Source organism: Alosa sapidissima, chromosome 21 (assembly GCF_018492685.1).
Source record: "Alosa sapidissima isolate fAloSap1 chromosome 21, fAloSap1.pri, whole genome shotgun sequence".
Lineage (NCBI taxonomy): Eukaryota > Metazoa > Chordata > Actinopteri > Clupeiformes > Clupeidae > Alosa > Alosa sapidissima.
This window is the reverse complement of record NC_055977.1, coordinates 11,509,303-11,536,072: the sequence shown is the minus strand read 5'-3', so window position 1 is coordinate 11,536,072 and position 26,770 is coordinate 11,509,303. Positions and strand designations below refer to the sequence as shown.

Below are 26,770 nucleotides of genomic sequence, written 5' to 3'. Positions count from 1 at the left end.
TCATAAACCATTCAGAGATGACCAGCAGTTATTATCAAAACATTTTATAGGTCGTGTGACGGGTTTGTTACAATGTAACAAGCTCAAGCGTGTGAACGTTCTAGGTTGCAGATAATTTAGCTACCTAAACGAACAGCTGTTACACCGAGCATGATCCCGAGATTATAATTTGCATGTATTTGGCGCTGATACGTTTTTATAGTTGTCGTGCAATAGCCTTACATTTTGCATAATGACATTTTTGTACGTGCATTTATCAGCGGTGTTGTTATCTTGCTGTATATTTCGGGAGATATTGCAGGCTTTCGAAGTAGTCATCACAGTCGAGTGCTTTTTTCCAACACCATATACACGATAGTCTAACTGCTAGCTTGTGCAAAATACGAAAATGGGATTTATTTGTATAGGAAAAATGCCCCCTCTTTCTTTTTTAATCTGGAGGAGATTACATAATAAATCCTATTTTTTACTGGATTGGAGCCTTGTTTCAAGTCAGTAGCCAAGTATGTGAAAAAAAGTAGGGCCTAACTAAAGTCCTTAGAAATGTAACAGGGATCAAATGTTGGTCATACTTTATTTTCCTAGTAAGGCTACCCTTGTTCATTTGTAGATTCAGCAGACAAGCGTGCCGTTCATGGCGAAACTAACACTGCTGATCTCAGATCCACAGTAAAGGAAGAAACAGCTTGAAAAATTGCTCTTATCAGTCGTCATTAGCCCAGTTGCAGCGCACAGACCTTGCTGTTTATGTTCCAGGACTGAGCGAGAGAAGAGGACGGAAGATAAGACAGGAGACGAGAGCCTTCCACTCCGCGTGCTAGGATTCTGTTGGTTGGAAATCCTAATTTCTCCTCAGTGAATCAACCTGCTGCTAGGCTGCTGACCTCATTTCACCTGTGTGGTGACACAGTGACGGGCGTCCTGACGCGGACTCATGTGAATGACAGTTGTTCATGCGAAATCGTGACATGCTGTGTCCTGGCAGCAGACCTGCGCCAACAGGTGTAATAAGAAGAGAAGAGACACCGAGGTGTGACGCATCCCAAAACTGCCTCCAGTTTTCATTCTCTTGTAACTGCCGCCTTCCGAGTCAGGAGGAGGCCGTATCTGATTGGAATGCGGATACTGAGTGATGAATGATTCCGGCTGTCAGCCCTGAGGTAGGTATACGTGTGGGCAGTGCATTTGAGCGATCATGATCATGCTCCATGTGTTGTATTTGCAAGCTGTTGTAGGATAATACTTTGTAGTGACCCGTTCATGTTCTGGTTACTCAATTCTGATGTCTGAATATTAGTCTACATGTGTTGTTTTAAACTCAAGATTTGGTGTTTAACATCCGTCTTCATTTATGACGGTGACAGAACTGCAAACAGAGATTATAGATGTGTTTGTTTAGCCATGAGGAGAGTTGTCTGGGAATCTGGATGACCATAATGGAGAGATGTCTGTGCTACTCTCCCTTCTGCTGTGCTTACACAAAAGGTCGTTTGAGTTCCTGGGGTAATATAGACATCTTAAAATCAAACTATCATGGGGTTGAGAATTAGAATCAGTGCCAGTATCAATTATATTGGAGAAGATATATATATTGTAGATAGATAGATAGATAGATAGATACTTTATTTATCTTAAGGAAAAGGTGTGCATACTTAGCTCAGTACACACATACAGAACAAGAAACACTCATACCACTGTAAGAATGGAAATACAACTGAGATGATTGTCTATCCTTTAGATTCCGGGCAGGGATTTGACACTATGATGCAGTATACATAAGTGGAAATGATGCAGTGAGATGTTATGGTAGAATGTGTGCCATGGAGGTAGTGCAAAAAGTAAACAATACAAAGATATTACCAGTGCAAGAATAAATTCTGTGTCTGATATAAAATGCCAAATGGTAAACAACAACAATAGAAATTAAATGTACAGTTTCTTAATACTTCATGAACAAAAGTTGTATAAGACATATTTTCAGACATTACAATCAAAAAGATAGTTTGTGCGTACAGACTAATATAGCCAGTAAAAGACCCTATTGTTTTTTGTGAGGAGCTGAATAGCCTTCAAATGGATTTGTTTATGTAGTGTTTTAGCAAGGGTGTGTTTGCGTGGGATATGTTAATCTCATGTAATCAGTGACTTCAACAGAATAGTAGTACAGAAACAATCGCAGCATGTTGGATGTGTTAGTGCTTCAGGCGGATTATAACTTTAGTAGAGGGTTGGGTTGCAGTCTTTTAGAATTACAGCACAGCTGCTACCTCAGACAGTAAATAAATGATAAACCGTCTGTGTTTCTTTTCAAACAAAGTTTAGCCTTGCCCCTCCTCTAGACGTGTGTGTGTGTGTGTGTGTGTGTGTGTGTGTGTGTGTGTGTGTGTGTGTGTGTGTGTGTGTGTATACACATAAACACATAATTTGTATGCCCCCACCCCCCCCCCCCCCCACCCCACACTCACACTTTCTCTCTCCCATCCTCACTTTTCAGGTCTTTTAGGTTTCAGTAAGGTTAGCTCTTGGCATTTTCAGAGTGTGAGTGATCTGGGAAGGCACTCTGTTTGTGTTTGTTTGTGTCACCTGACCTGGCATCTTGGCTCTCTCGCTGGAAGGTGCGTGGACTCAGAAAAATGTCCTCATCCTGGAGGAACCCATTCCAGTGGAACATTCTCCTGTTGCCGAGGCCACATCTGCTCCTGCTGCTGACTCTGATCAGCCTCTGCAGCCTCGTGCCTGCCTCAGGTGAGAACACATACACGCATACACTAAACACACACATATATACACACACACAGACACACACACACACATACATACACTACACACACACATACAGTATACATACTGCACATACTCATACATACACACACGCGCGCACACATACACACGCACACACACACACACACACACATTAACTATACAACACACACATACACATAGAAATGTATGCACAGACATTATTCACACACTGACCACAGACACAGACATGCCTGCATGCATGAACAATGCACAGGTATGCCCACACACATGGGCATCAGACCACTATTTTAATCTCACGTTACATTTAAGAGATCACAGATATTACATTTTGCCTTCCACTGGCCCATTTCTCTGCTGGGATGCCCAGTGCCTTCTGGGATTTTATTATCCCTTGTTTATCATTTTTGAGGGTGTGTATGGTGTCTGAATAATTTTCTGTATGCTGTGCAAGCGGTGTGTATGGTAATGATTCTGAAGGTGTGCCTATATTTGTATTTGTGTGTGAGTGATAGTTTTCATTGTCCCCATTCAATTGTGCCATTATTGTTGTGTGTACTATGAGGTCATAAGATTGAGTGTGTGTGTCTGAGAGTGTTTGTGAGTTGTGGTTGTTTGTAGTTTGTGTGTGAGGTTGTGTTAGAAATCTAGAATTTGTCAATGATGGTGGTAGTCAGCGTCATGAGGAGTTGTTCTCTGTAGAACTCCATGACGAACAACACAAAGACTCTCTGTGTGCCATGGCCAATCAGGACACAAAGTCATGTCAACTCTCTATTCACCTCCACCAATCAGAGTGCAGCGAGGCTCCTGCCAGCAAGGACTCTTGGGAGTATAGTGTTGCATCCCCATCCCATAGAATCACTCTGGCACCATAGTGAAGTTGCCTTGTGGGTGTTGTTGAGAAAGTTGACTTGTCCGTTGAGTCCCAGGCCACTATCTTGTTTTAACAAGGGACTTGCTAATGCCTCTGAGCTCATGGAATGGTGGATTATAATGCCTGCTTTTTTCTGTTTGTCTCTGTGTGTTTCCTTCTCTCTGTCCCTGTCTCTCTCACACTCACACTCACACACACACACACTCTCTCTCTCTCTCTCTCTCTCTCTCTCTCTCTCTCTCTCTCTCTCACACACACACACACACACACACACACACACACACACACACACACACACACACACACACACACACACACACACTTTCACACTCACAGCGGGGTTGTGTCGGGTGACCGGGGGCGTGCTAGGCATCCACTGGAGCAGCGTGGTGGGCCTGGGCTGGCGCCCCCTGGCTGTGGGGCACGGCGGGCCGCAGTGCTGGGAGTCCTGCTGCCTGGAGCCGGCCTGCAACGCCGTGTGGACTCTGGGCGGCCGCTGCGTGCTGCTGAGCTGCTCTCACCGCGGCGGCTGCTCCATCACCTCGCTGCCGCAGCCCCACCAGGAGTCCCTGGGCCTGCTGCAGCAGCTCAGCAAGGGCACAACGCACAGGCGACGCAGGCGGCGCCGCGCTATGGCCAGCCACAACGACACAAACACGGTGAGATGGAACACACACACACACACGCACAAACGGTGAGATGGAACACACACATACACACACACGCACACATGGTGAGATGGAACACACACACACACACACACATACACACACACGCACACATGGTGAGATGGAACACACACACACACACACACACACACACATACACACACAGGCACACATGGTGAGATGGAACACACACACACACACACACACACAGTGAGATGGAACACACACACACACACACACACACACAAACACACACATTTCATCACGCCTTTGATTGATGTTATTTTACACACACATTTCATCACGCCTTTGATTGATGTTATTTTTCCTGTCTGAATCAGTGTTTCCCTCCCTGCTTCTCAGCAGCATGTTTCTAAAGGTCAGGCTGCTACCTCCCTGGTTCCGGTCACTCCAGCCAATGGTGTCGCACTCCCACAGACGGCCAACAGGAGCCTGGACCAGCCCGCCAATGAGAGTGCGGCATCCGTGCCGTCTCCTCCCATTCAGCAGAACTCATCTTCCTCTCAAGCGACCACAGCAGTGGCCCCATCCAGTAGCAACGGCAGCGTGCCCAGCTCCGCCCCCAAACCCCAGCCCACGCCACCACCCACTCAGGCTGGTATGGCAGAACGAGCCAAGCTTCCTGCCATCAGTGTAGTGCATACCTGCAGATTAGCCCGTGTGTGTGTGTGTGTGCGTTTATGTGACTGGACCATTTTGAATTGTGTGTGTGTGTGTGTGTGTGTGTGTGTGTGTGTGTTGACAGTGCATCTGTGTCTGGCCTGTATTCTAGTACAGAATCAGCAGCCAATGACTAGCTTTGTTGCAGCAGCTCTCAGCCCATGCTCCACTGCACATCTATTTGATATGTCATATTAGTTTCTGCTCCAGAGCCCTCGGCCCGAGATTAATCTCCCTAAATCTGTGTTGTCTCTGGGGCAGTGCGGGAGCTGGTGGTGTCCGCTGGGAACAGTGTGGAGGTCACGCTGCCACGGAGCGAGGTGGAGCTCAACGCCTTTGTGTTGCCGGACCCTCCCCCAGGTACCAATCATCCACATCATATTTACCCCCCCCCCCCCCCCACCCCTTTAACCCCACTCCTTTCATATGACCTATTTTTCATACCATGCCAGCCATCTGCACAACGCTGCAGCTACAGTGAAAGAGGACCTCATGTGTATGAGGCCTCCCATTCATTTGTCTCTGTTGTGAAAACATGCCTGCTGAATCTGATTCCCTCCCTTTGACTTTCAAACAAGTTTTGCTGTATTCAAATCTTGGAATTCACCTTGTTTTGACCTAGTCATCTAATCTGACCTTTCAGAGGAGTGTAGCCTTTCCAGTTCTGTGAATAGTCACATTTTTCAGAAGCCTCATCTGCAATGAGTAAGGCCAGAAGTGGCGTGCACATTTCATACCCACACACAGCAGTGTCTGAAACATTACTTAAAGGAGAATTCCGGTGTGATATTGACCTAAAGTGTATTGAAACATGATACCGAGTGTGAACCTATGTCTCATAGCCCATCTCGACTTGTCCCCTGCACTCCAAAATCTGGCGCTAGTTAGCCGATGCTACCAACAACTTTTTCAGTAGTGGTGCTTCGGCATCGGGCTAGCCATGCAAATAAATCACTGTTTTACACCCATTTACGAGGCTCAATGTATCTCCACACTTCATTGGTAGACTTCCTAGGGCCCTGACATTTAAAACGAGACATTGAGAACTTTGAAAAAGCACTGGTAGTTTACTTACAAGACGATTTATACAGACAGTATCTTCACGAAGTTTAACGTTTGCAGCCATCTTGAATTTAGTCACGATAAGTCGAGCAACGAGTAAGAATGAACAGGTATGATAAGGGATCAGATTCCAAAAATAATTCAGTGGAAATGCATGGATTCCAGTTTCTTCCAGTAGCAGCAACTGGAATCCATGCATTTCCACTGAATTATTTTTGGAATCTGATCCCTTATCATAGCTGTTCATTCTTACTCGTTGCTCGACTTATCGTGACTAAATTCAAGATGGCTGCAAACGCTAAACTTCGTGAAGATACTGTCTGTATAAATCTTCTTGTAAGTAAACTACCAGTGCTTTTTCAAAGTTCTCAATGTCTCGTTTTAAATGTCAGGGCCCTCGGAAGTCTACCAATGAAGTGTGGAGATACATTGAGCCTCGTAAATGGGTGTAAAACAGTGATTTATTTGCATGGCTAGCCCGATGCCGAAGCACCACTATTGAAAAAGATGTTGGTAGCATCGGCTAACTAGCGCCAGATTTTGGAGTGCAGGGGACAAGCCGAGATGGGCTATGAGACATACGTTCACACTCGGTATCATGTTTCGATACACTTTAGGTCAATATCACACCGGAATTCTCCTTTAACATGCCAGAGAACGTCTGGCAGTCTCATGAGTTAGCCTGTCTAGTGTGCTGTCATGTAGATTGAGTTTAAGTGTTTTTTTTCCTCTCCGGGGAGTTTCAGATATGACTAAGTGTCATCTGTTTCTGCGTTTCTGTTTCTTTCTTTTTCTCTTTCTCGTTGTCACTCACTCTCTCAGGCACAAGCTACACCTTTGACTGGCGCTTGAAGACACATCCCAAAGACTACAGTGGAGAAATGGAGGGCAAACGAGGCAAGACCCTCAAGCTCAGCAAGGTGCGGCCACAGGCTTCCCTCCATGTTAATAATAATAATAATTATAACAGTAATAATAAATATGGCAAACAAAAATATCACATGAATCTTTCTGTATCGTATCATATTCTTCTCCTTTTACTCCTCTGTGTGTGTGTGTGTGTTTGTGTTTGTGTTTGTGTTTGTGTTTGTGTGTGTGCATTGCAGCTGACGGTGGGGCATTATGAATTTGAGGTTATTGTTGATGGTGATGGAGCTCATGGCGAAGGCTACGTCAATGTCACGGTCAAGCCAGGTGAGGCCATGGCTCTTACTCTGCAGACACTAAAGCTGTGGACACGTGTATCGTGTTAGTTTGCCTGCGTCCATTCTTGTCCCATACACATGAATCACAGCATTAGTTTGTGACCGTCACACATGACTCATATTGCAGAAATAGTAGCTCTTATATGCGATACACACTCACATTCACTTCATTTTGACATCGGTATCTATGTATAATCTTTAGCCAGTTGTCAACTAGACTTTGGTGTTTCTTTCTACACCTTCAGAGCCCCGTGTCAATAAACCGCCGGTTGCTGTGGTTTCCCCAAAGTTCCAGGAGATCTCCTTGCCGACCAGCTCCACAGTTATAGACGGCAGCCGTAAGTGACCAGTGTCTTATCATCTGACCTCAGCAGGACTAACCTGTAGCTGTCAGCAACAGCTTCAGCAAATAGAAATATTTGAACACTCATAAACCCTTACTGACACACACACACACACACACACACACACACACACACACACACACACACACACACACACACACAGACACCTTCCATGTTAAATATTTAAAAACTAGGCCCACCTTCCTATTGTTGTCAGCAGAGGGCGGGGATTGCCTAAGACCTTTATTGTTTCAAATTTGAGGATGTTTAGAGAAGGAGGGAATGTACACAGATATCCACTTTCTTTACTCTCTCTCTCTCTCTCTCTCTCTCTCTCTCTCTCTCTCTCTCTCTCTGTGTGTGTGTGTGTGTTTTGCTTGACTGTCGCGCTGAAAAATTGTATAATGACATGCTGACGTGTGTGTGATGGGGTGGTTGTGAGTGGACATGTCCCAGCACACTCTGTGTTGTCCTGCACTGTGCCCTGAGTCTCGCAGCATGAGTGACCTGCCTGTGACTTATGACCCCCCCCCTGCAGAGAGTACGGATGATGAGCGCATCGTCAAATGGCACTGGGAGGAGGTCAAGGGTCCCCTCAGGGAGGAGAAGGTCTCTGCTGACACAGACATCCTCACCCTCACCAATCTGGTCCCGGGGAACTACACCTTCAGGTAAGTCTCATAGTCTATACTCTCAAACCTCTTCCTTCACTACACTCACATCACAAAACCTCCTTAGTGGGTTCTATTTTTATCTCGGTTCTTGTAGGATATTGCTAGTTGACAGCTGTCAAAGCAAGGACATTGTTTTATGTAAGGGATAATGTATAGAACGCCGGTCATTATCGGCGTCCTGACAAGTCCTGACAGGGCGAACCGGGTCTTGTTTCGTCCTGAAGGGACTTTTTTTCCCGATAATGACCGGCGTTCTATACATTATCCTGCTTATTATACGGCTACTTGCCAAAACAAAAAAATAAACTCTACGTGACATGTCTTTACATTTATCAATAATGGGGATCAATAAAGTATCTATCTATCTATCTATTACATGAAAACATTTTACCGTAGAACTTTGGGAAATCCCATTCAAGTCAATGGAACGTTCTACTAGCATTGCGAAGAGCCGTATAATAAGTTCCATTAATGTTGTTACTGCTGGGGATGCACTGCCCTGCTATATCTGAAGCAGACTCGGATAGCCTGATCGGGTATCAGTGACAATAGGGCTTCAGGTATCGTGACAATAGGGCCAACCCATGGATGGAGCTAAAACAAGAAACAAAAGGGCCAGCAGTCGGGAGGCATTCACACTTGCTACACCAACAAGTTCCACAACGACTTAGTTTTAAACACCAAACACTAGTACAAGATCTAAGTCTGTTATCGTCATCACGGCTGAGAAAGTCAGATCCTGTATTCGTCCAAATCCTACAGTTGTCTGCATTGCACTTTATCTGCAGACTATCAGTGTGCTTTGACAACTTGTTTTACCAGTTAGTCATGTGGTTCCTTTTCTTAAACCTTGAATTTCCTGTCTGCGACACTCAACTATTACAGAAAAAGATTTCTGCCTCATATGTAATGAATGTGGTAGAACAGTTGGACATTCCTACAGAGTTTTTAGGCTTTGATGGTTTTGCTACTTATCTGCAATCGTGTGTGTGTGTGTGTGTGTGTGTGTGTGTGTGTGTGTGTGTGTGTGTGTGTGTGTGTGTGTGTGTGTGTGTGTGTGTGTGTGTGTGTGTGTGTGTGTGTGTGTGTGTGTGTGTGTGTGTGTGTGTGTGTGTGTGTGTGTGTGTGTGTGTGTGTGTGTGTGTGTTTCTTCGGATGAGTCAAATGTGGAAGTGTTAACTTGTGTCCTTTTCCCCCACCCAACCTCACTTCATCCAGTCTGACGGTGACAGACTCTGACGGTGCACAGAGCTCAACCCAGGCCAAGCTGCTGGTCCACAAGGCCATGGACTACAAGCCAGTGGCCAACGCTGGTCCAAACCAGGTCATCACCCTGCCCCGCAACTCTGTCACACTCTATGGCAACCAGAGCAAGGATGACCACGAGCCACTCGCCTACGAGTGGTCCCTCAGTCCCAATAGCAAGGGCAAGGTGGTGGAGATGCAGGTCAGTCACTGGGCATATTGTCTGTCTGTCTGTACGTACGTACGTACAAGTAGAGTTTAGTTTGGTTATATGAAAGCAGAGCTGAAGCTGCCAATTAATTGACCAACCTTTGTATGATTTCAGTAGATTTGTATGGTCTCTTGGCAACTCCGTGGTGCATCAGAGTCACGATCATACTGCACAGTTTTGACATGTAGAGTGTTTATGTATATATGATACAATGTCATGTGTTATTGGGTTGTCTGTCTGTCTGTAGGGTGTACGCACCCCCATCCTTCAGCTGTCAGCCCTGCAAGAGGGCGACTACACCTTCCAGCTCACTGTGACCGACTCAACTGGGCAGCAGGACACGGCTGAGGTCACTGTCATAGTCCAGCCAGGTGAGTCCCTCCCCACCTCTCAGCTACCAGACATGCCATCCAGACACACAGACACCAACTTATGTCTTAGCTGCATCCTCTTCTACTGAAGGAAGTTGGATGCTTTTCGCACTGCTCCTGCTTAATCCATCCTTTCTGGCAATTTCCACTCTTTTTCTCTCTTTTATTGAAGTTTTTGTTATCAAAAATAGTGAAACCAGTGCATTTTATCTTGGAACTTCAGTGGTTAGTTTTGGGGAAAAAAAAACAGCTTTATATGAGCCAGTCAACGGGCAAAAGCACAGTCATTCCACAGTCATTCTAGCAGTGTCCGGTTCGGCACGCCTCTGTTTCAGCTTGTGCAGAGTGTTTTGGTTTAGCCGAGTTGTTGATGTCTTGTTCCGTCTGTACGGCTACTGAGCGCTTATCAGAGGGTCGGCTCAAGGTCGGAGGAAAAAAGTCTGGGTGATGGAGAGAGAGGCGATATCTTCTCGGACAACACATCACTGCTAATAGAGCGGATGAATACATTGACTTAACAAAGCCAAATGTGAGTACAGAACATTGGCAAAGGCAAGGTGCCAGACCTGAAAAACAAAATACAAAAGGAACTATAATTACCTCAACACCAGTAAATTCATGTTTCCAGATATATGCCTCATATCAGAAATAGTGCCAGACCAGACAATGCTTGGGGTTCTAAGGAAAACCCACTGGCCCCTAAGATTATCAAACAGATTTGAATGCCTCCAAGACATGAGAGAATAACTTCCCAGGGAATGGACTCCAAGAATGATTGGCACAGACAAGAAGCAGCACTTGGCACCTGTTTATCCCACAACCCTCGTTCTAGGCCAGGGGATCCCAAACTTTCTCACGACAAGGCCCCCCAAATACCACTATGTTCTGGACAAGGACCCCCTCGATGTGTTACTAAACCCATCGACAATACTACGGCAAATGTAAAAATACATTAAGCTAATCTAATAATTATTTTAGCCACAAGCACTTCGCGATGGAGCATACAGTGTGTAAAAATTGCATTTTGGGCTTTCTGCTATATGAGAGCTATCACTCTACTATTATTCCCAGTTATTATCATGGAAAATATAATGTTCAGATATGCGACAAATTATTATAATGGCATAGTATTTTTCAAATGTATTTATTTGTTGCTTTTATTTTTCCATTCAACTTGCTGAGGCCCCTCTGGCACCACCTCGCGGCCCCCACTTTGAAAACGATGGTTACGTATGTAACCGCGGTTCTATGAATTTCGGATGACCGGTGCTTTCAGCACCTGGATGTCCATCACATACGCACGTAGGTCGAGTGTTTGTACCAACAAAGTCACCTGTGACCGGGGTGACGTATGACGCGGCGTCATGCACTTAAGGTGCTTTCACCCAGGAAGTGACCTCTTGGCAATCTTCTCGTCCCCCCTCCGAGTGACTGCCAAGCTCTGGCGGTAAGCCGAAATTCATAGAACCGCGGTTACATACGTAACCATCGTTCTATTTCATTTCTACTGACCGCCAGAGGCGGTGCTTTCAGCACCTGGATGACACATACCAACAAGGTCACGAGGAGGAGAACTTACCTTTTCGACCACCTAATGGCTTAAGAGAGTAGCGGTGACTAGCGGGTTACTTGCAGCCACGTTAACTCTGTAGAATCTTGCGAATGTGCAAGATGATGCCCATGATGCCGCCGCACAAATGTCGGACAGCGGCACCCCCCTTAGGGCCGCCCATGATGTCGCCACACTCCGGGTTGAGTGGCCGTGGACGGAGGCTGGGATTGGTAGGCCCCTGCGGTCATAGGCCTTGTAGATAGCCTCGACAATCCACCCGGACAGTCGTTGTTTTGACAATGCCTGGCCCCGTCTTGGCCCTGAATGGCAGACAAAAAGTGATTCCGACCGCCGGAATCCAGTGGTTGACTGAATATATGCCCTTAGAGCCCGGACTGGGCACAGCAAGGCTGTGTCCCCCTGCTGTCCATCCTCCCCAGTTGGAGGATCAAACGCGGCTAAATGGAGGGGTTGATTTACAAACGAAGAGGAGAAAGTCTTCGGTAAAAAGGATGGGTTAGGCCACAATGTGACCCCCGTTTCTCCCGGGGCCCATTGGAGGCACTCACGGCTGATTGATAGAGCGTGTAACTCCCCCACCCTCTTTGCTGATGCCATGGCCAACAGAAAGGCAGTCTTTAACCCTTAAAGGTGTAGGTCTTTGAACGTTCTAAGTTCCGCAACAATTGAAGGTTCTAAAATTCTATGTTGAATTCAATGAACCCAGATATTCTTTAGAACGTTCATTTCTCAACATTCCCGTCACACCGGTGTGACGGTACTCCTTTAAGGGTTAACGATACCCATTTATCCTCTGTGTTCTCAAGAGGTTCAAATGGGTGCCGGCACAGCGCCTCCAACACCAATGGTAGGTCCCAGGAAGGCGTCTGGCTCCGCTGTGGCGGCCTGAGTCGCTGTGTCCCCCTCAGGAAACGCGTCACCAGTGTGTGGGAGCCCACGGTGACGCCATCCACCTTGTTGTGGCTGGCAGATATTGCCGCGGCATAAACCCGGATGGTGGCTGCAGCCAGGCCCCTGTCGAAACGAGACTGCAAGAATCCGAGAATTGTCGGTACTGGACAACTGGTTGGTTCCTCCCCGCGGGCCCGGCACCATTCCACGAAGAGCTTCCACCTGTTCCACATTAGTGCATTAGTGGAAGCCGCCCGCGAGTTGTTGATGGTATAAACAACTGCTGGGTCGCAAGCACCTAGCAGAGGCTCAGGCCCCTCAGTGGCCATACCCATAACTGTAGGCGCGCTGGATTCGGGTGCCAGATCCGTCCCCCCAGTTGTGAGAGGAGGTCCGCACGAATGGGGAGGCGCCAAGGGCGTCCGACCAACAGCCCGTGCAACACTGGGAACCACATCCTCCCGGGCCATCTGGGGGCTATCAGCAGCACCGTGTGGCCCTCCAGGGAGATCCTGTGGAGAATGGCACAAATCAGTGGAAGTGGGGAAAATGCGTACAAAATCTGCTGGGGCCACTCGTGTGCCAGCGCATCCCGGCCTAAGGGGCTCGTTGCCTCTTCCAGGGAAAACCATAGGGGGCAGTGTGTAAAGCCTTGGGAGGCGAAAAGATCCACCTCTGCTCTGCCGTACCGCTGCCAGATGGTCTGCACCACCTCCGGGTGCAGCCTCCACTCCCCAGGATGAGAGCTCTGTCGGGACAAGAAGTCTGCTGCTGTGTTCCGAATGCCCGCTATATGCATTGCCCTCAGGCTCAGCAAGTGGGTGTAGGCCCAGGACAGCAACTGGCGAACTAGTCTCAGGGATGACTGAGACCTTGTACTCCCCTGATGGTTTATGAGGTAAACCACTGCTGTGTTGTCGGTCCTCACAAGCACATGCCTCCCCGACAGCACAGGAAAGAAGTGCCTGAGGGCAAGGAGAACCGCCTGAAGCTCCAACACATTTATGTGTCGGCGCTGCTGTTGGGGGTCCCACGAGCCGCGAACAGCCCTGCACTGCCAAACAGCACCCCAACCTGTCAAAGAAGCGTCGGTCGTTACGACCTCCCTGCGGGAGGGTATGGCACCAAGGGGAACCCCCTGAGTCAAGTATGCCCGGCTCTTCCACGGTCGCATGCACTGAATACACCTGGCAGTGACTCTCACCAGCTTGTGCCTGTCGGCTCTTGGATCCAACCCCAGTCTGTTGATCCACATCTGGAGTGGTCTCAACAAGAGGAGACCTGGGTGGACAACGGCAGTAGCTGGCGTGAGTGTGCCCAGTAGTACCTGGAAGGAACTGAAGGTTCGCACTTGGCCTCTCCTGAACTGTCCTGCCCGACTGAGGATGTCGTTCACCCGCTGGGGAGATGGGGTTGCCTGTCTCCTGCGAGAATCCAACTGGATACCAATGAAGACTATACGCTGACTGGGTGTCAACGTACTCTTCTCGAGATTTATCTTGAGTCCTAACCTGCCTGAGTGAGATCAACCGAGCTAGGTCCCTGAGTGAATCTGACTCCGTCTGAGACACTACCAACCAATCGTCCAGGTACGAGAGGATGAGCATACCTGTGTTCTGTAGTGGTGCCAGTGCTGCTGCCGCGAATCTTGTGAAAATCCGAGGGGCCAGTGATATTCCAAAGGGGAGGACCCTGAACTGGTAGGCCCTTCCCTCGAACGCAAAGCGCAGGAACTGCTGGTGATGTGGTGCAATTGGTATGTGAAAATAGGCATCCTTGAGATCGATTTTCGTGAACCAGACGTCTTTCCCGATGGTCTGGAGGACGTCTGCTGTGCGCAACATATGAAATTTTAAGGTCTTGAGGTATTTGTTTAACGACCTGAGATCCAATATGGGGCGAAGTCCACCCCCTTTTTTTGGGATTATGAAATACGTGGAGTAGAAGCCACTGTTCAGTGAACATGGCTCTACGGGCTCTATTGCTCCTTTGTCTAGAAGGGCCCTGACCTCCTCGTCCCTTACCGTTGTCATCTTGACCCCTGTGAACCTTGGCGGTCGGCGTTTGAACTGAATGATGTAGCCCTCTGATAGGGTGACCAGCACCCAGGGGTCTGATGTTAGTGCTGTTAGAGCTGTTGGCTGGTGAAGCAACCGACCGCCGGGACGAAGCTGTCACTGCTTACCCGCTCGGCCCCTCCGGCTCCTGGAGGGGCGGCGGCCATATGTTGTGTCCTGCTGTGCCGGACGAGTGGTCTGTCTAGTGACGGGCCTGCGAAATCCCCCTGGTGGAGGTGGCCTTGACTGAGACACAGGCCGTGATATCACTTGGGCCCTGTCAGTCCCTGAGTAGGGTCTCTGCCGGTGAACAGGTGTGTGGTGTAAACTGGCAAATTGTTGCCTGACCTGTGTCACCTGCAAACCGCGTTCCAGGGCCTGCTGCGCCGCAGGTCCGAACAGCTGTTCCGGCACAACCGGCAGAGAACGGAGGACCTTCCTGCTGGGCTCAGACAGTGAAGACTGGGCAAGCCATACCTGACGCCGCGCGAGTGTGAGGGAAGACATCACCCGCCCGAGTTCCCTTGACATATAGGCAAATGCCCGCAGCGAGGCTTCACTGAGGGTTTGCGCTGATGGGTCGACCCCAGGAGACTGGAGGATCTGGGAGAGGGCTAAAACAAGATGGGACATAGAATTTCCTATACGTGCCATCCGTGCCACCGCGTCATAACTCTTCCCGAGCAGGTCGTCCGTCAGGCGACATTGTGGCCATGGGCAGCGCACGTCTGGTCTCAACGCCTCATCAGGCGAGAGGATCAAGCCCGCCAATGCGGGTTCTATACTAGGCATCTTGTCGAGGCCACAGCTGGATGCGCCCTGCATATTAGCTAGTGCCCTACAATCACTAGGGAGATGGGAAAAACGCCTTGGGTCTGCCCAACATCGCTGTAGCTCTTCCATAAAGGGGGCTGAAGGCGGGACACACAATGTAGTTGCAGTCGGGGTCTGCCTGAAAAAAGCACTTTGCGCATCTGCCTCCGCGGGTGGTGCATCCACCCCTAGACGTGCTAGTGCTAACTGTATTGCTGGCCTTAGCCCCAGAGCCGGACCAGCACCCGTGCTACCCAGAGAACCACAATCCTCTAGGGAGTTGGAGTCAGAGCCGTAAGATACCAGCTCTGCCACGTCCCCAGCCCACTCATCCACCGTCCTTAGACTCTCCGAGGCTCTGATGGAAAGCACATCATCCTCAGAGACACTTACTGCTGGGGACAGTACAGGGGGCGGTGGGTCGTGTGTTGAAGCACTTGTAGCGGAACTGCTAGCTGGCTGTACATCAGGACACTGCAAACCCTCCAGTAGTGCCTTTATCTGAGCGAATTCCGACGCCAAAAAATCCACTTTCTGGGCCAAGGGGTCTGACTTAGTGCGCTTAGGAGCACTCCCCCGTCTGTAGGTCTAGCACGCTTGCTTGTCTGCGTCTCTGTAATCTAGGGGACAGGCCAGGATCCGCCTGTGCACAGGCCAATGGAGATCCTGCAGCTCCCTCTAGTTCGGCCAGTCTGGCGGCGCGGGCAGCTAAACTCAAACAACAACAGTCTCTCAGTCAGCCCTTGTCTAAGGTGGTCTACACCAAGGCAACGGGGGCAGCAGTCGTGACCGTCATCAGGCTCCAGGGAGGCCGAGCACTCGGCGCACACCATAAACATGCCGTAATTATGTAAATAAACAAGGTCAACGTTATTGACAATGGGCACTCAGCCCAGTCCAGCTGCGCATAGAGCGAAATGCACTCGTTGCAGCACGAATGACTACAGTTACAAGCGAAAAAACACAAACTGAAATTTTAATCAAACAGCCAACAAACGCTGTCTATTAAGGAACCCAAAGCTGACTTGAAGAATGAAAGCGAGTTACCGCTATCCACAATCGCTAAGGTATATTTAAACCAACACAAAATACAAGACACCTAGTGTCATTCAAAGCACAGAAGATCAGCAATAATGCTGGGCTAACGTTAGCCAAATGAAATAACTGAACCCCGTCTCGAGTTCAATACAAGTTCAGATAGTAGCCTAGATTTTCGTAGGCTAGTAGCCTGCGAAAATCTGGTCGGAGGCTCCTAGGAATGCCGGCGAGGCCACCGATATCCTAGGCTAAGCCAGCTAACAGTTAACGAGAGGGCAAATTTCCTTCGACGTCAACCTAGAGCGAAACCACTCGTGGACACGCCAACAAATTATAAACCCAAGCACTTACCTTGATGAAATGTACAGCAATCGCAGTCTTAAGAGGGCAAAAACGCAGCTCCAACCCGTAAGGGTTACAAGACTCGAAACACCTACGTCCATACGAGAAGATGACAAGAGGTCACTTCCGGGGTGAAAGCACCTTAAGTGCATGACACCGCGTCATACGTCACCCCGGTCACAGGTGACTTTGTTGGTACAAACACTCGACCTACGTGCGTATGTGATGGACATCCAGGTGCTGGTCAGTAAAAATGAAATAGAACCACTGTTCTAGGCGACTCTGCTATGATACATATAGATGGGGAAAGGATGATTGTATGCTGTCTTCCAAATGCATCCGTGTCTGAGACAAAAAAAGAGACTTGCAGAAACGGTGTCAAAATGTAAAACTATCGCATCATTGTGCATGTTGGAGCATATCACATTTACAAAGAGCAGCTGTATGTCCGAGAAGATATCGCCTCTCTCTCCATCACCCAGACTTTTTTCCTCCGACCTTGAGCCGACCCTCTGATAAGCGCTCAGTAGCCGTACAGACGGAACAAGACATCAACAACTCGGCTAAACCAAAACACTCTGCACAAGCTGAAACAGAGGCGTGCCGAACCGGACACTGCTAGAATGTATATAGAATAGCAGAACAAACACCGCACCCCACCTCCTCAGAATACCCATCACCATTTCTACCCAGGAGAAGTTGCCCCAACTGTAGCCAGTTTTAAAACTATACTTAAGACCAAACTTTTCTCAGCTTTCTGCTAACTGGGGCAGCCGTGGCCTACTGGTTAGCGCTTCGGACTTGCAACCGGAGGGTTGCCGGTTCGAACCTCGACCAGTAGACACGGCTGAAGTGCCCTTGAGCAAGGCACCTAACCAATCACCAGGTACCTTTTATATGGCTCTGAATGTTGGAAAATGAACGTTCTAAAGAATATCTGGCTTCAATGAATTCAACATAGAATTTTAGAACCTTCAATTGTTGCGGAACGGAATCTTATGTTAGAATGTTCAAAAACCCACACCTTAAACAGTAAATACATGTTGGTGTGTTTTTTTTTCTCTCAGAGAATAATAAGCCTCCGGAGGCCAACGCAGGCCCAGAGAAGGAGCTGACCCTCCCAGTGGACCACACCACACTGGATGGCAGCAAGAGCAGCGATGACCAGAAGATTGCCACTTACCACTGGAGACAGACAAAGTGAGTGGAGACACTCGCACAAACATACAACAATAAACACACACACACACACACACTCACAAGATATGCCTTGATGTCTTCCTCAGGGGGCCAGATGGGGTGAAGATTGAGAATGCAGACAGTGCAGTTGCCACGGTGACCGGTCTGCAAGTGGGTGTGTATGACTTCACCCTGACCGTCACGGACGAGAGGAACTTGAAGAGTTCCGACACCGTCAACGTCATCGTCCGAGAAGGTAACGCAAACATTTTTGCCCAAGAGTGTGTGAGGGTGTATGTTTTTATTCAGTCTGCTGTCTGCTGCATGTGTTTAGGCATGTGTGTACTGTCTGTGTGTGTGTGCATTCATCTTATCCGTAACTTTACTCCTGCAGAGGTGGACAAATCTCCAGTTGCAAAAGTTCTGTCCAGTGCCGCTGTCTCCCTCCCGGTGCGAACTGCCATACTGGATGGATCCAGATCCTCTGATGATAAAGGAGGCGTCACCTACCTGTGGACCCGAGACGACAGCAGCCCAGCGGCCGGGGTCAGCAGCCAATCATAACACAGCACGGCATTACACTTACCAGTCACATGACCTGAACCAACCAAGCCCCTCCTATAACAGTAACAGTTCATTAACATGATGCCACTTCTCTTTGGTTGTCAATCATACATGAACACTCCTGTTGGATACATCCACCAATGGCACTCAGGGGCTTTGACACACTAAAGTCTCATGGTACTGTTACTGGGAGCTGAGTCATGTAGCTCAATGCAGTCCCTCCGATTGAGATCGGGGGATTGAGAGGATGTAGAAAGAGCAAGAACAACCAGTATCTATTCTCTGTGTGTTCATTTCCTCATTAGTATTCCTAGTAACACGTTATAGTATACAGCTGTTTCACTTTTGAATTCTCTCGTAACACATATAAGAATCACATCAGTGGGGATTAGGATTAGGGTCTGTCTGTGATCTAATATTGAAATTGTGATTGATTTGTTTCACATCAGATTATTGAGGATTAATAACTGATTTTTAGTGTCTGGTATTTCTTGAGAGTTATTTGACAGCAAGGGTAGTTTAAGGAGACTGCTAATGATGAGTGAGACGAGTTTTGAAGAGGAGAGCCATTTTAAGTATAAGTATATATATACTTTTTTGATCCCGTGAGGGAAATTTGGTCTCTGCATTTAACCCAATCCGTGAATTAGTGAAACACACTCAGCACACAGTGAACACACAGTGAGGTGAAGCACACACTAATCCCGGCGCAGTGAGCTGCCTGCATCAACAGCGGCGCTCGGGGAGCAGTGAGGGGTTAGGTGCCTTGCTCAAGGGCACTTCAGCCGCGGCCAGGGGATCAGACTATTTCGTTTCCCCCCTGGAGCATATGAAAATTGCAATGGAGCGGTGGGGTGACCACACCAGTGTTTACCACAGAATTCAATTCTATTTGTGGTGGCATGTTTGCAGAATTAACTTGAATAGAACAGTTTTTAACAAATTAGCGCAGCGTGGGTTATGATGCTAACCGGATTTAAGCACAATTTAGTACAACCTGGAAAAATCATTGTGTGGTGGTCAATGTTGATATTGTGGTGGGCCGCCACAAATAAGTCAATGTATGGGAAACGCTGAACACAAACTGACCCGTCCTATTCTGCCCCTGTAGGACGTGCTCAATAACTCCGACCACCAGGCAGTGCTGTTGCTCGGGAACCTGGTGGAGGGGAAGTACACCTTCACCCTGACCGTGACTGACAGCAAGGGTCAAAGCAGCACAGATCACGGCAGCGTGGAGGTCAAACCAGGTCAGTCACCCAGGTCACAAGGGTCAAAGTGCTGACTGTGTGTTTATGCAAATGAGCACATTGTCATGACCTCAATGAATCAGTGGCAGAGAATGGTTGCTTGTGAGTGTTTGTATATACATTTGTCTAACACAGTTGACTGACTACCACCTGTGAGAGGGTTCAATGAGTGTGCAGCGGTCTGTTAGAATGATGTTGTCATGTGTAAGTGATGCAATTAGAGTATTAATTTGTATTTGTAAGTTTAAATACTACATTCTAATATATTGTCAAAATGGTAGAAAATGACTGTGGACCAGAAACCAAATTGTTTAGAGTCAACAGATTCCGCTGCAGCTCATGTGTGCATTCATTCAGTTATTGTGGCTCTATGAGTGAGTTCACACGAGGAACGATAACTATAACCATAATGATAAAAGTGTCCAGACTGACCAACGATAAGCAAAGTCTCCTTGTGTTACTGAATGTGATAGCTAAAATGTGATGGGTTTGATTGGCTGTTAGCTTTTTATCGTTCTCAAAATCGCTCTGAAAGTGATCCCCAATGATATCGTTCTTCATGTCGTTATCTTTATAGTTTGTAATCATTCATATTAACAAGAACTATATTTTTTTTATAGTTTTCGTTATGGATATCATTCTTGGTGTGAACGGCCCTTTAGGTTACCTGTACCTGGAATTGGCTTGAAAGCTTTAGCTAAGCTAAATGTGTTGGAAATGTTATTGCTTACTCAGTAGTTTAAGGAAAGGGTAATCTGTAAGAAAAAAATATTCCTTTCTATCAGAGTAAAGAGGTGTATATTTTTATTTAAAATATTAACATTACTTTATAAAGGCTCATAGGTTAAGGCAGTGTCAGTCTTCATCCCTCCTTTGTCAGACATCTGATACAATCAGATGTGTTTACACTCGTGTGTGTGTGTGTGTGTGTGTGTGTGTGTGTGTGTGTGTAGATATGTGGCAGCATGACCTGGTCGAGCTGCTGCTAGAGGTGTGTGTGTCTCATGTGACCCACCGCCAGCGAGAAATGCTGCTGCGGCAGGTCGGGGTGCTATTGGGTGTGCTCGACAGTGACATCATTGTCAGAGAGATAAGCGCCTACAATGAGCTCAGGTAACTACATCCCCTTTCCTCTAACACTCTCTTCTTTAGTTTTTTTCCCCTTATATCCCAGACTAATGGACAGATTCATTTTTTTAATTGTCTGCGTGTGTGTATTTGTATCTCTGTGTGTATCTGTGATCCGTCTAGCACGCGGTTGGTGTTTCTGGTGTCCGGGGGTCCGGGTCGCCCACCCCTCTCTGGGCACAGCGTTGCCATGGGTCTGCGGAACAAACTCCACAAGCAGAAGAATGACTTCCTGATCTTCAAAGCCCGGCGGGTTGACACCGTCAGTGAGTAACGTTTCTGCCTCAGAGCTCATCATGGACACAGTCAGATTCAGATATGGATATAGAGAGCCAGTCCTACAACACCAGTGTTACATGTCTGTGAGGAATGCAATATGACTGGGGCCCTCTCTCCTTCTCTCTCTCTCTCTCTCTCTCTCTCTCTCTCTTTTCCTTTCTCTTTTCTCTCTTTCCATCTTGCTCTCCCTGCAGTCTGCCAGCTGAATTGCTCGAACCATGGTGAGTGTGACTCGTTCACACGGAGGTGTGTGTGCCACCCTTTCTGGATGGAGAACTTCATCCGCACACAACTTGGCGATGCCGAGAGTAACTGTGGTAAGTCACACATTCACATAGCATACAATACCTAGTTTTGTGGGGAGATGTGTTTGTATTGGGTTTGTTTTAGTGTTAGTGGTAACAAATGTACATTTATATTCATCATTGACAAGTGACTAATTTAACATTACAGTGAGGTTCAGTGTCAGCAAGCATCAATGTGGGCTAAAGGTAGAGAAGGCCTTATTCTGAAATCCATTCAGTTAACCTCTATATAGCTGTTATTAGCCTAGCTTTTTTTATTTGGGCTGACAGGACAGTGAAGGGTGACAGGAAGAGAATGGAATAAAGAGGTGGGGTGGGATCGGGAAATTACCATAGGTTGGATTCGAATTCTCTGCGGTCTCCGCTTGCACCACAGCTCCCCCTAGCATAGCTGTTTTGACAGAAAAATCCTCATCTGTAATGAGCAAAACAGGACATCACTTATGTGGTTTAATAACACAACTGTGTGATGTTTTTATGATTTTGAATATTCAATAATTATGTGTATATTGGTGGATACACATTATTATGTTATGTAATTATTATGTTAAGTATTGTGTAGCATGTATTAAAAATATATATTTTTTTTTCTTTTCAGAATGGAGTGTGCTATATGTTACAATAGCAGCATTCATGATTGTAGTTGCCATAGCAACACTGGTTTGGGGTATTGTGTGTTGTTGTCGCAGGTGAGTTTGACATTTTACTACTCTACTTGTGTTTTACATATAGAGCGAGTTTACAGAAAGGAGTGGCATATTTTAATTACATTTTCCTGTCTGTGGGTGTTCGTGATCAGGTGTGGGGAAATTTCCAGTGATTAGACAACACTTAAGTTGTTGAATGCCTACTCAGGTTGTTGTTGTCCAACTGGCTACACTTTAAAGAAATGTAGACATTACAAGGATGATCTCAGTTATTTTAGGTTTCTCTTGTCTATGACCTCGGAGGTCAACCTCCCTTAGGGAGTCTGGAGTAATGACAGTTTTTCTTTATCATGACCGCTATTTTATTTTAATTTTATGTAATCCATTACGAATATCCTGTTTATCCTGTTTTAGTCCTATAAACAATGGCAAGACTTTGTCTACGACAGACTTGTTGTTACTTTTTGCCTCTTTGTGGATTAATACTTAATTTTTACCACACAGACGTAAAAGCAGAGTGCGGCGGAAGAGTCGTTATAAGATGCTGGAGGCCGATGAACAGGATACCTTAGAGCTGCACGCACCCAGAGCCGGTAACCACAGGCATATTTTTACATTTATACACACATTCTATTCAGAGTGCTTCTTTGTAGCACACACACACACACACACAAACATACATAAATAACCCTCAAACACAACACACATGATTTACATAGCCAAATAGATGCTAAATTCCTTGTTAATATTTTACATGTGAGGCACTTACTAACACACCCGCACAATTAAAAGTTTAGCTGATGCACAGTTGTTGATCAGTGTGCAGGAAACATAATCATGTACATAAGAGTAACACGCTCCCCCTTTACCCCCCACAGTTCGGGTCAAGGCGGCTCCTCCCCCCTCTTCCTCTGCGCTTATGCGCTCTGACTCCGAGCTGGACAGTGACGACGCTCAGGGGGTCACGCCCTGGACTGAGCGGGAACGGGAGCGGGGCCAGTTGCTGCGGCCGCAGAATGGAACCCTGAGGAACGGCCAGGGCCCTGTCCGAGCCAAGAAGTCGCAGAGGGAGGAGCTGCTATAGCAGTGGCTGCCGTAGCCACACATGCTGACCCCATACAGCTGACTCTGAGGGAGGGTTGGACTTTGGCGTGGTTCCTGCTGACCCCCCCTCGCCCAGCCCCACCCCCCAACCGCCAAGCTGCACCCACACTTAACCCCCCCCCCCCCCCCCCACACACACTGAGCCAGGGGCAGCTCCTCCATGCCCCAGGTCTGGGAGATTCTTGCTCTGCCCCCTGTAACCTCAGACTGCGGAACGAGTGACCCAAGGGGAGCACAGAGAAGCAAGATGCTAGAAGTAGCATACACACATACACACCGCTGTACCGCACCTGTACACATACCTCAAGCATGCATACACCAGTTCACTTCCACAAAACTGGCTCTGTCTTCAGACAAAATCCACTGCCTTGAACCCCCCCCCCCCCACACCACCAAACACCAACTCTTCCTTGAAGCCAGTGGCAATAGTGTTGACACAGAACATTGTCTTAACAAAAAAACTAACCACCAACAATGTTTGTGCATGAGATTGAGATGGTTTTAAATGCATTTTTGTTTAGAGGAAATGTCTGCATGTGGTTATATACTGTGTGTGTGATATTCTGCTGTGTCTAACAGATGATGTCTGTATGGCCTTTTGCGGCAGTGTGTCCCACCTGTGAATGAGGCTATATTGGTCAGCCCTGTGCCACTTCGATCACCAGCAAAATATGTTGATCTCCAGTGATGATGACCATCCTAAGTAGAGAGCTGATTAGAGAATAGGGGGGTAAATGTGATTTAGTCTGGAGACCCATCCCTACACTGGACATTTGTTGAATGACACTGGACTATCACTGCCCACTTCCAGACCACAGTCTGTCCAAGAGTGATAATGACGTGTAAACTCAAAAGGTCAAAGGGCACCCCTAAACACAGACTTCTGGCTCCTAGAGTCAGCCCGAATGACCACTGCTCCCCCCCCCCCCCCCCCCCCCTCCTCACCCTCACTGTTTTAAGCTTGGACAACCACTGCTCATCTCAGTTTTAACTCTTTTTAGTCTCAGCCAATCCAATCACCTCTGATGCACTTTTGTCCTTCGTAAGTGTTTCCGTTAGGAATCTTTCTGTGTCAGGAACACTCACACTAGAACTGGAATAGAAACGAGAATCCATAAGGGAATTGTTCTCTGTCTGTCTGTTTTACCTCTGTGCCAATGGCTTTCTAACACTGCAGTACTGTTTGATGCCCCTGTCTGTTAGGGAGCTGAGATTTGGACCTCTGGTCTTACCCTTTGTTGGGTGGATTCTGGAGTGACCGAGAGGGATTTGTGAAGGGATTCGTTTGTGAATGTAAAGAGCTGTGGCAACTTCCCTAGCAACTAGCAAGAGGGGATTCTGGTATGCACGTGACTGTGAACACAGGCAGATGACGGCTACAATATGAAGGGATTCCATTTGGATTTTATTGTTTCTTTTTGCGTTATTTTGTTTTTCTCAAGTGAAGGATTTTCACTGTCCTGTGATATGATACAACTGGATACTGTAAATTAAAATAAACTAAAATTGTATTTCATTCACCTTTTTTATTTTTACTTTTTGTGTGTGTTCAGTTGTCAGTTCAATTTGGATGTACTGCCCGGTCAACAAAACATTGCTTGCACACAATATTCCATTGCATCAATTGCATTAATCTTTTTGCCAAGATCTCCAGCACAACCCCGAAGACTCATTAGGGTTGAGGTCAGCACTCTGTGGTGGACAAAAATGATAACTCTACCTGAACCACTCTGTCACAATTTGAAACCTTATGAACTGGCATTGTCATCCTGGAGTATGCCCTTGCCATCAGGGAAGAGAAAAAAAACATTGTCTTAGCATTGTCCATTAAGTACATTCAGGTGACTTCCTTGTATTGCCACATAATGTTGCAGAGCATAGATTTGACTAGTTGACCAACCCCAGATCATTTGCCCCCAATGGTGATTTTTTCTTTTTTTCTTTTTTTGCCAGGCAGTGTATAACCAGAATAGCTTATAAGAGAGATGTCTTTGCTACTCTTCAATAGCCTGGCTAGCGCCACCACTTCTCAATGAGACGTGGTCTGGGAACCAAACGTTCATTTTCTCGTATTTGAAAAAAATGCCCAGATCCGTTTATTGGGTGCCACGGATGTCTATCAAATGCGTCTGTGCATAGCTCATCATCGTCTTGCTTTCCCCCCTGTTCTGTGATTGGTTCCCTATCTCAGGCGAAAATTTGCTCCATGGTCTCCAGGCTGCCTTAGCAGCGTGAATCAAATCGCGCGCAAGGCAGCATGGGAACACCCAGGCTAACTCTTCAATACACCAATTTAAATTTCATTTCTCTGCTGGTTACTCCCCTGGAAGTAGTAAAACAGGACGTTTGGAAGTTGGTATCCATGGGATCTTTTCCAGATGGACCTGCAAAGCAATTTTAAATTAAGTAAGAGATTCGTCTGGGTTCACCCAGGTTATAACCAGCACATTGTCATGGCGGCATATTCTAATGTGTGAGAGGGTGCCTGTGTGTGTGTGTGTGTGCCTGCCTGCCTGTCTGTGTGACATAGCTAGGCCTACATTTGTTTTGTAATTGTGTCTGTGTTTGCAGCTATGTGAGCTGTAGTGTCTGGGTAAGACTCAGGCAATCAGCTTTAATTCCCTCAGTAGGTGGGACCTATTTCAGATTCTCCAGCAGTAATCAGATGCGTGTGTGTGTGTGTGTGTGTGTGCATGCAAGCAAAGCATGTATGTAGGCACGCACACGCACTCTTTAAACACATTCTTAGAGGGACCTGCTTCAGATCCTTAGCTGTAATGAGATTGGGGTTCTTATAGCACTTAATACCATTCTTATTCTCTTGCTCTTATGCTCCGACTCTTACATGTGTCCTCCCTGTCTGTCTCCACCTTATCAACAGCTTCAAAAACAGTATCTGACATGCTCAGGCAAGCACAGCCGAATTGTATTGGGACAGAAATATGCTAGGACTCTGAAACAAACGTGTGATGCTGAATCAGTAGGCCAAGGCAGTTATGACTAATTTCCCCTACATTATAACGTTTTTTACATTATAACGTTTTTTGTTTTGTTTTGTTATTTAATCTCATTTATAACAAACTGTAACTAAACTAATCCATCAAAGTCTACACCTGCCTACACCATATCAAACATGGGAAGAGTAAGGCTTGAGATAAAAATAATAGTTTAAACAGTGTTTAGACTAGGCTACACGTTTAGACTAGACTTGTAGTTTTGATAGTGGTGTGATGGACATGGTGAAATAATAATTTTTTAAATGCAATAGGCTAAGTAGCCTTACTGTCCTGTTCCATTAAGCACAACCTGATCATGATCACAGTGCATAGCAGAACATAGCAGTTACTGTGGCCCTACAGTGGTCATACTGTTGAGAGTAAAACAATAACAAGACCCGTTGACTTTCTTGAGAGCAAGGCACATTACCAACACATCCCACGGGCTTCATCTATTCTCTCCGTCTTCCTCATTCACCCATTTTTCACTTATTCTGTCTCTCCAG

The 26,770-nt window shown here is 46.9% G+C and overlaps 1 protein-coding gene and 1 long non-coding RNA gene across 4 annotated transcripts in view; one reads left to right on the top strand and one right to left on the bottom strand.

Annotated features, from left to right (window-relative positions):
- kiaa0319l (KIAA0319-like ortholog) overlaps positions 1–24,784 on the top strand; it is a 24,925-nt gene extending 141 nt beyond the window's left edge. Inside the window, exons 2-22 of one of the 3 annotated variants that reach the window (XM_042076025.1) lie at positions 757–1,160; positions 2,616–2,745; positions 3,974–4,296; positions 4,672–4,924; positions 5,248–5,346; positions 6,871–6,968; positions 7,155–7,242; positions 7,499–7,591; positions 8,136–8,268; positions 9,490–9,718; positions 9,975–10,098; positions 17,880–18,012; positions 18,099–18,247; positions 18,386–18,537; positions 19,667–19,805; positions 20,759–20,918; positions 21,057–21,199; positions 21,407–21,529; positions 22,116–22,206; positions 22,669–22,757; positions 23,043–24,784. In XM_042076025.1, coding sequence (XP_041931959.1) covers positions 1,137–1,160; positions 2,616–2,745; positions 3,974–4,296; positions 4,672–4,924; positions 5,248–5,346; positions 6,871–6,968; positions 7,155–7,242; positions 7,499–7,591; positions 8,136–8,268; positions 9,490–9,718; positions 9,975–10,098; positions 17,880–18,012; positions 18,099–18,247; positions 18,386–18,537; positions 19,667–19,805; positions 20,759–20,918; positions 21,057–21,199; positions 21,407–21,529; positions 22,116–22,206; positions 22,669–22,757; positions 23,043–23,248 — 2,979 coding nt within the window. In that variant the 5' untranslated portion in view covers positions 757–1,136 and the 3' untranslated portion in view covers positions 23,249–24,784. Of the gene's footprint in view, positions 1–756; positions 1,161–2,494; positions 2,746–3,973; positions 4,297–4,668; positions 4,925–5,247; positions 5,347–6,870; positions 6,969–7,154; positions 7,243–7,498; positions 7,592–8,135; positions 8,269–9,489; positions 9,719–9,974; positions 10,099–17,879; positions 18,013–18,098; positions 18,248–18,385; positions 18,538–19,666; positions 19,806–20,758; positions 20,919–21,056; positions 21,200–21,406; positions 21,530–22,115; positions 22,207–22,668; positions 22,758–23,042 lie in introns of all 3 variants that reach the window. The other 2 variants (XM_042076024.1, XM_042076026.1) reach the window with 2 other exon arrangements.
- Positions 24,775–26,770, bottom strand: LOC121695333. The gene is made up of 3 exons (XR_006026065.1): positions 26,695–26,770; positions 25,556–25,652; positions 24,775–25,277 (listed from the first exon to the last, which is right to left on the bottom strand). It is a non-coding gene; the product is annotated as an uncharacterized LOC121695333 (long non-coding RNA).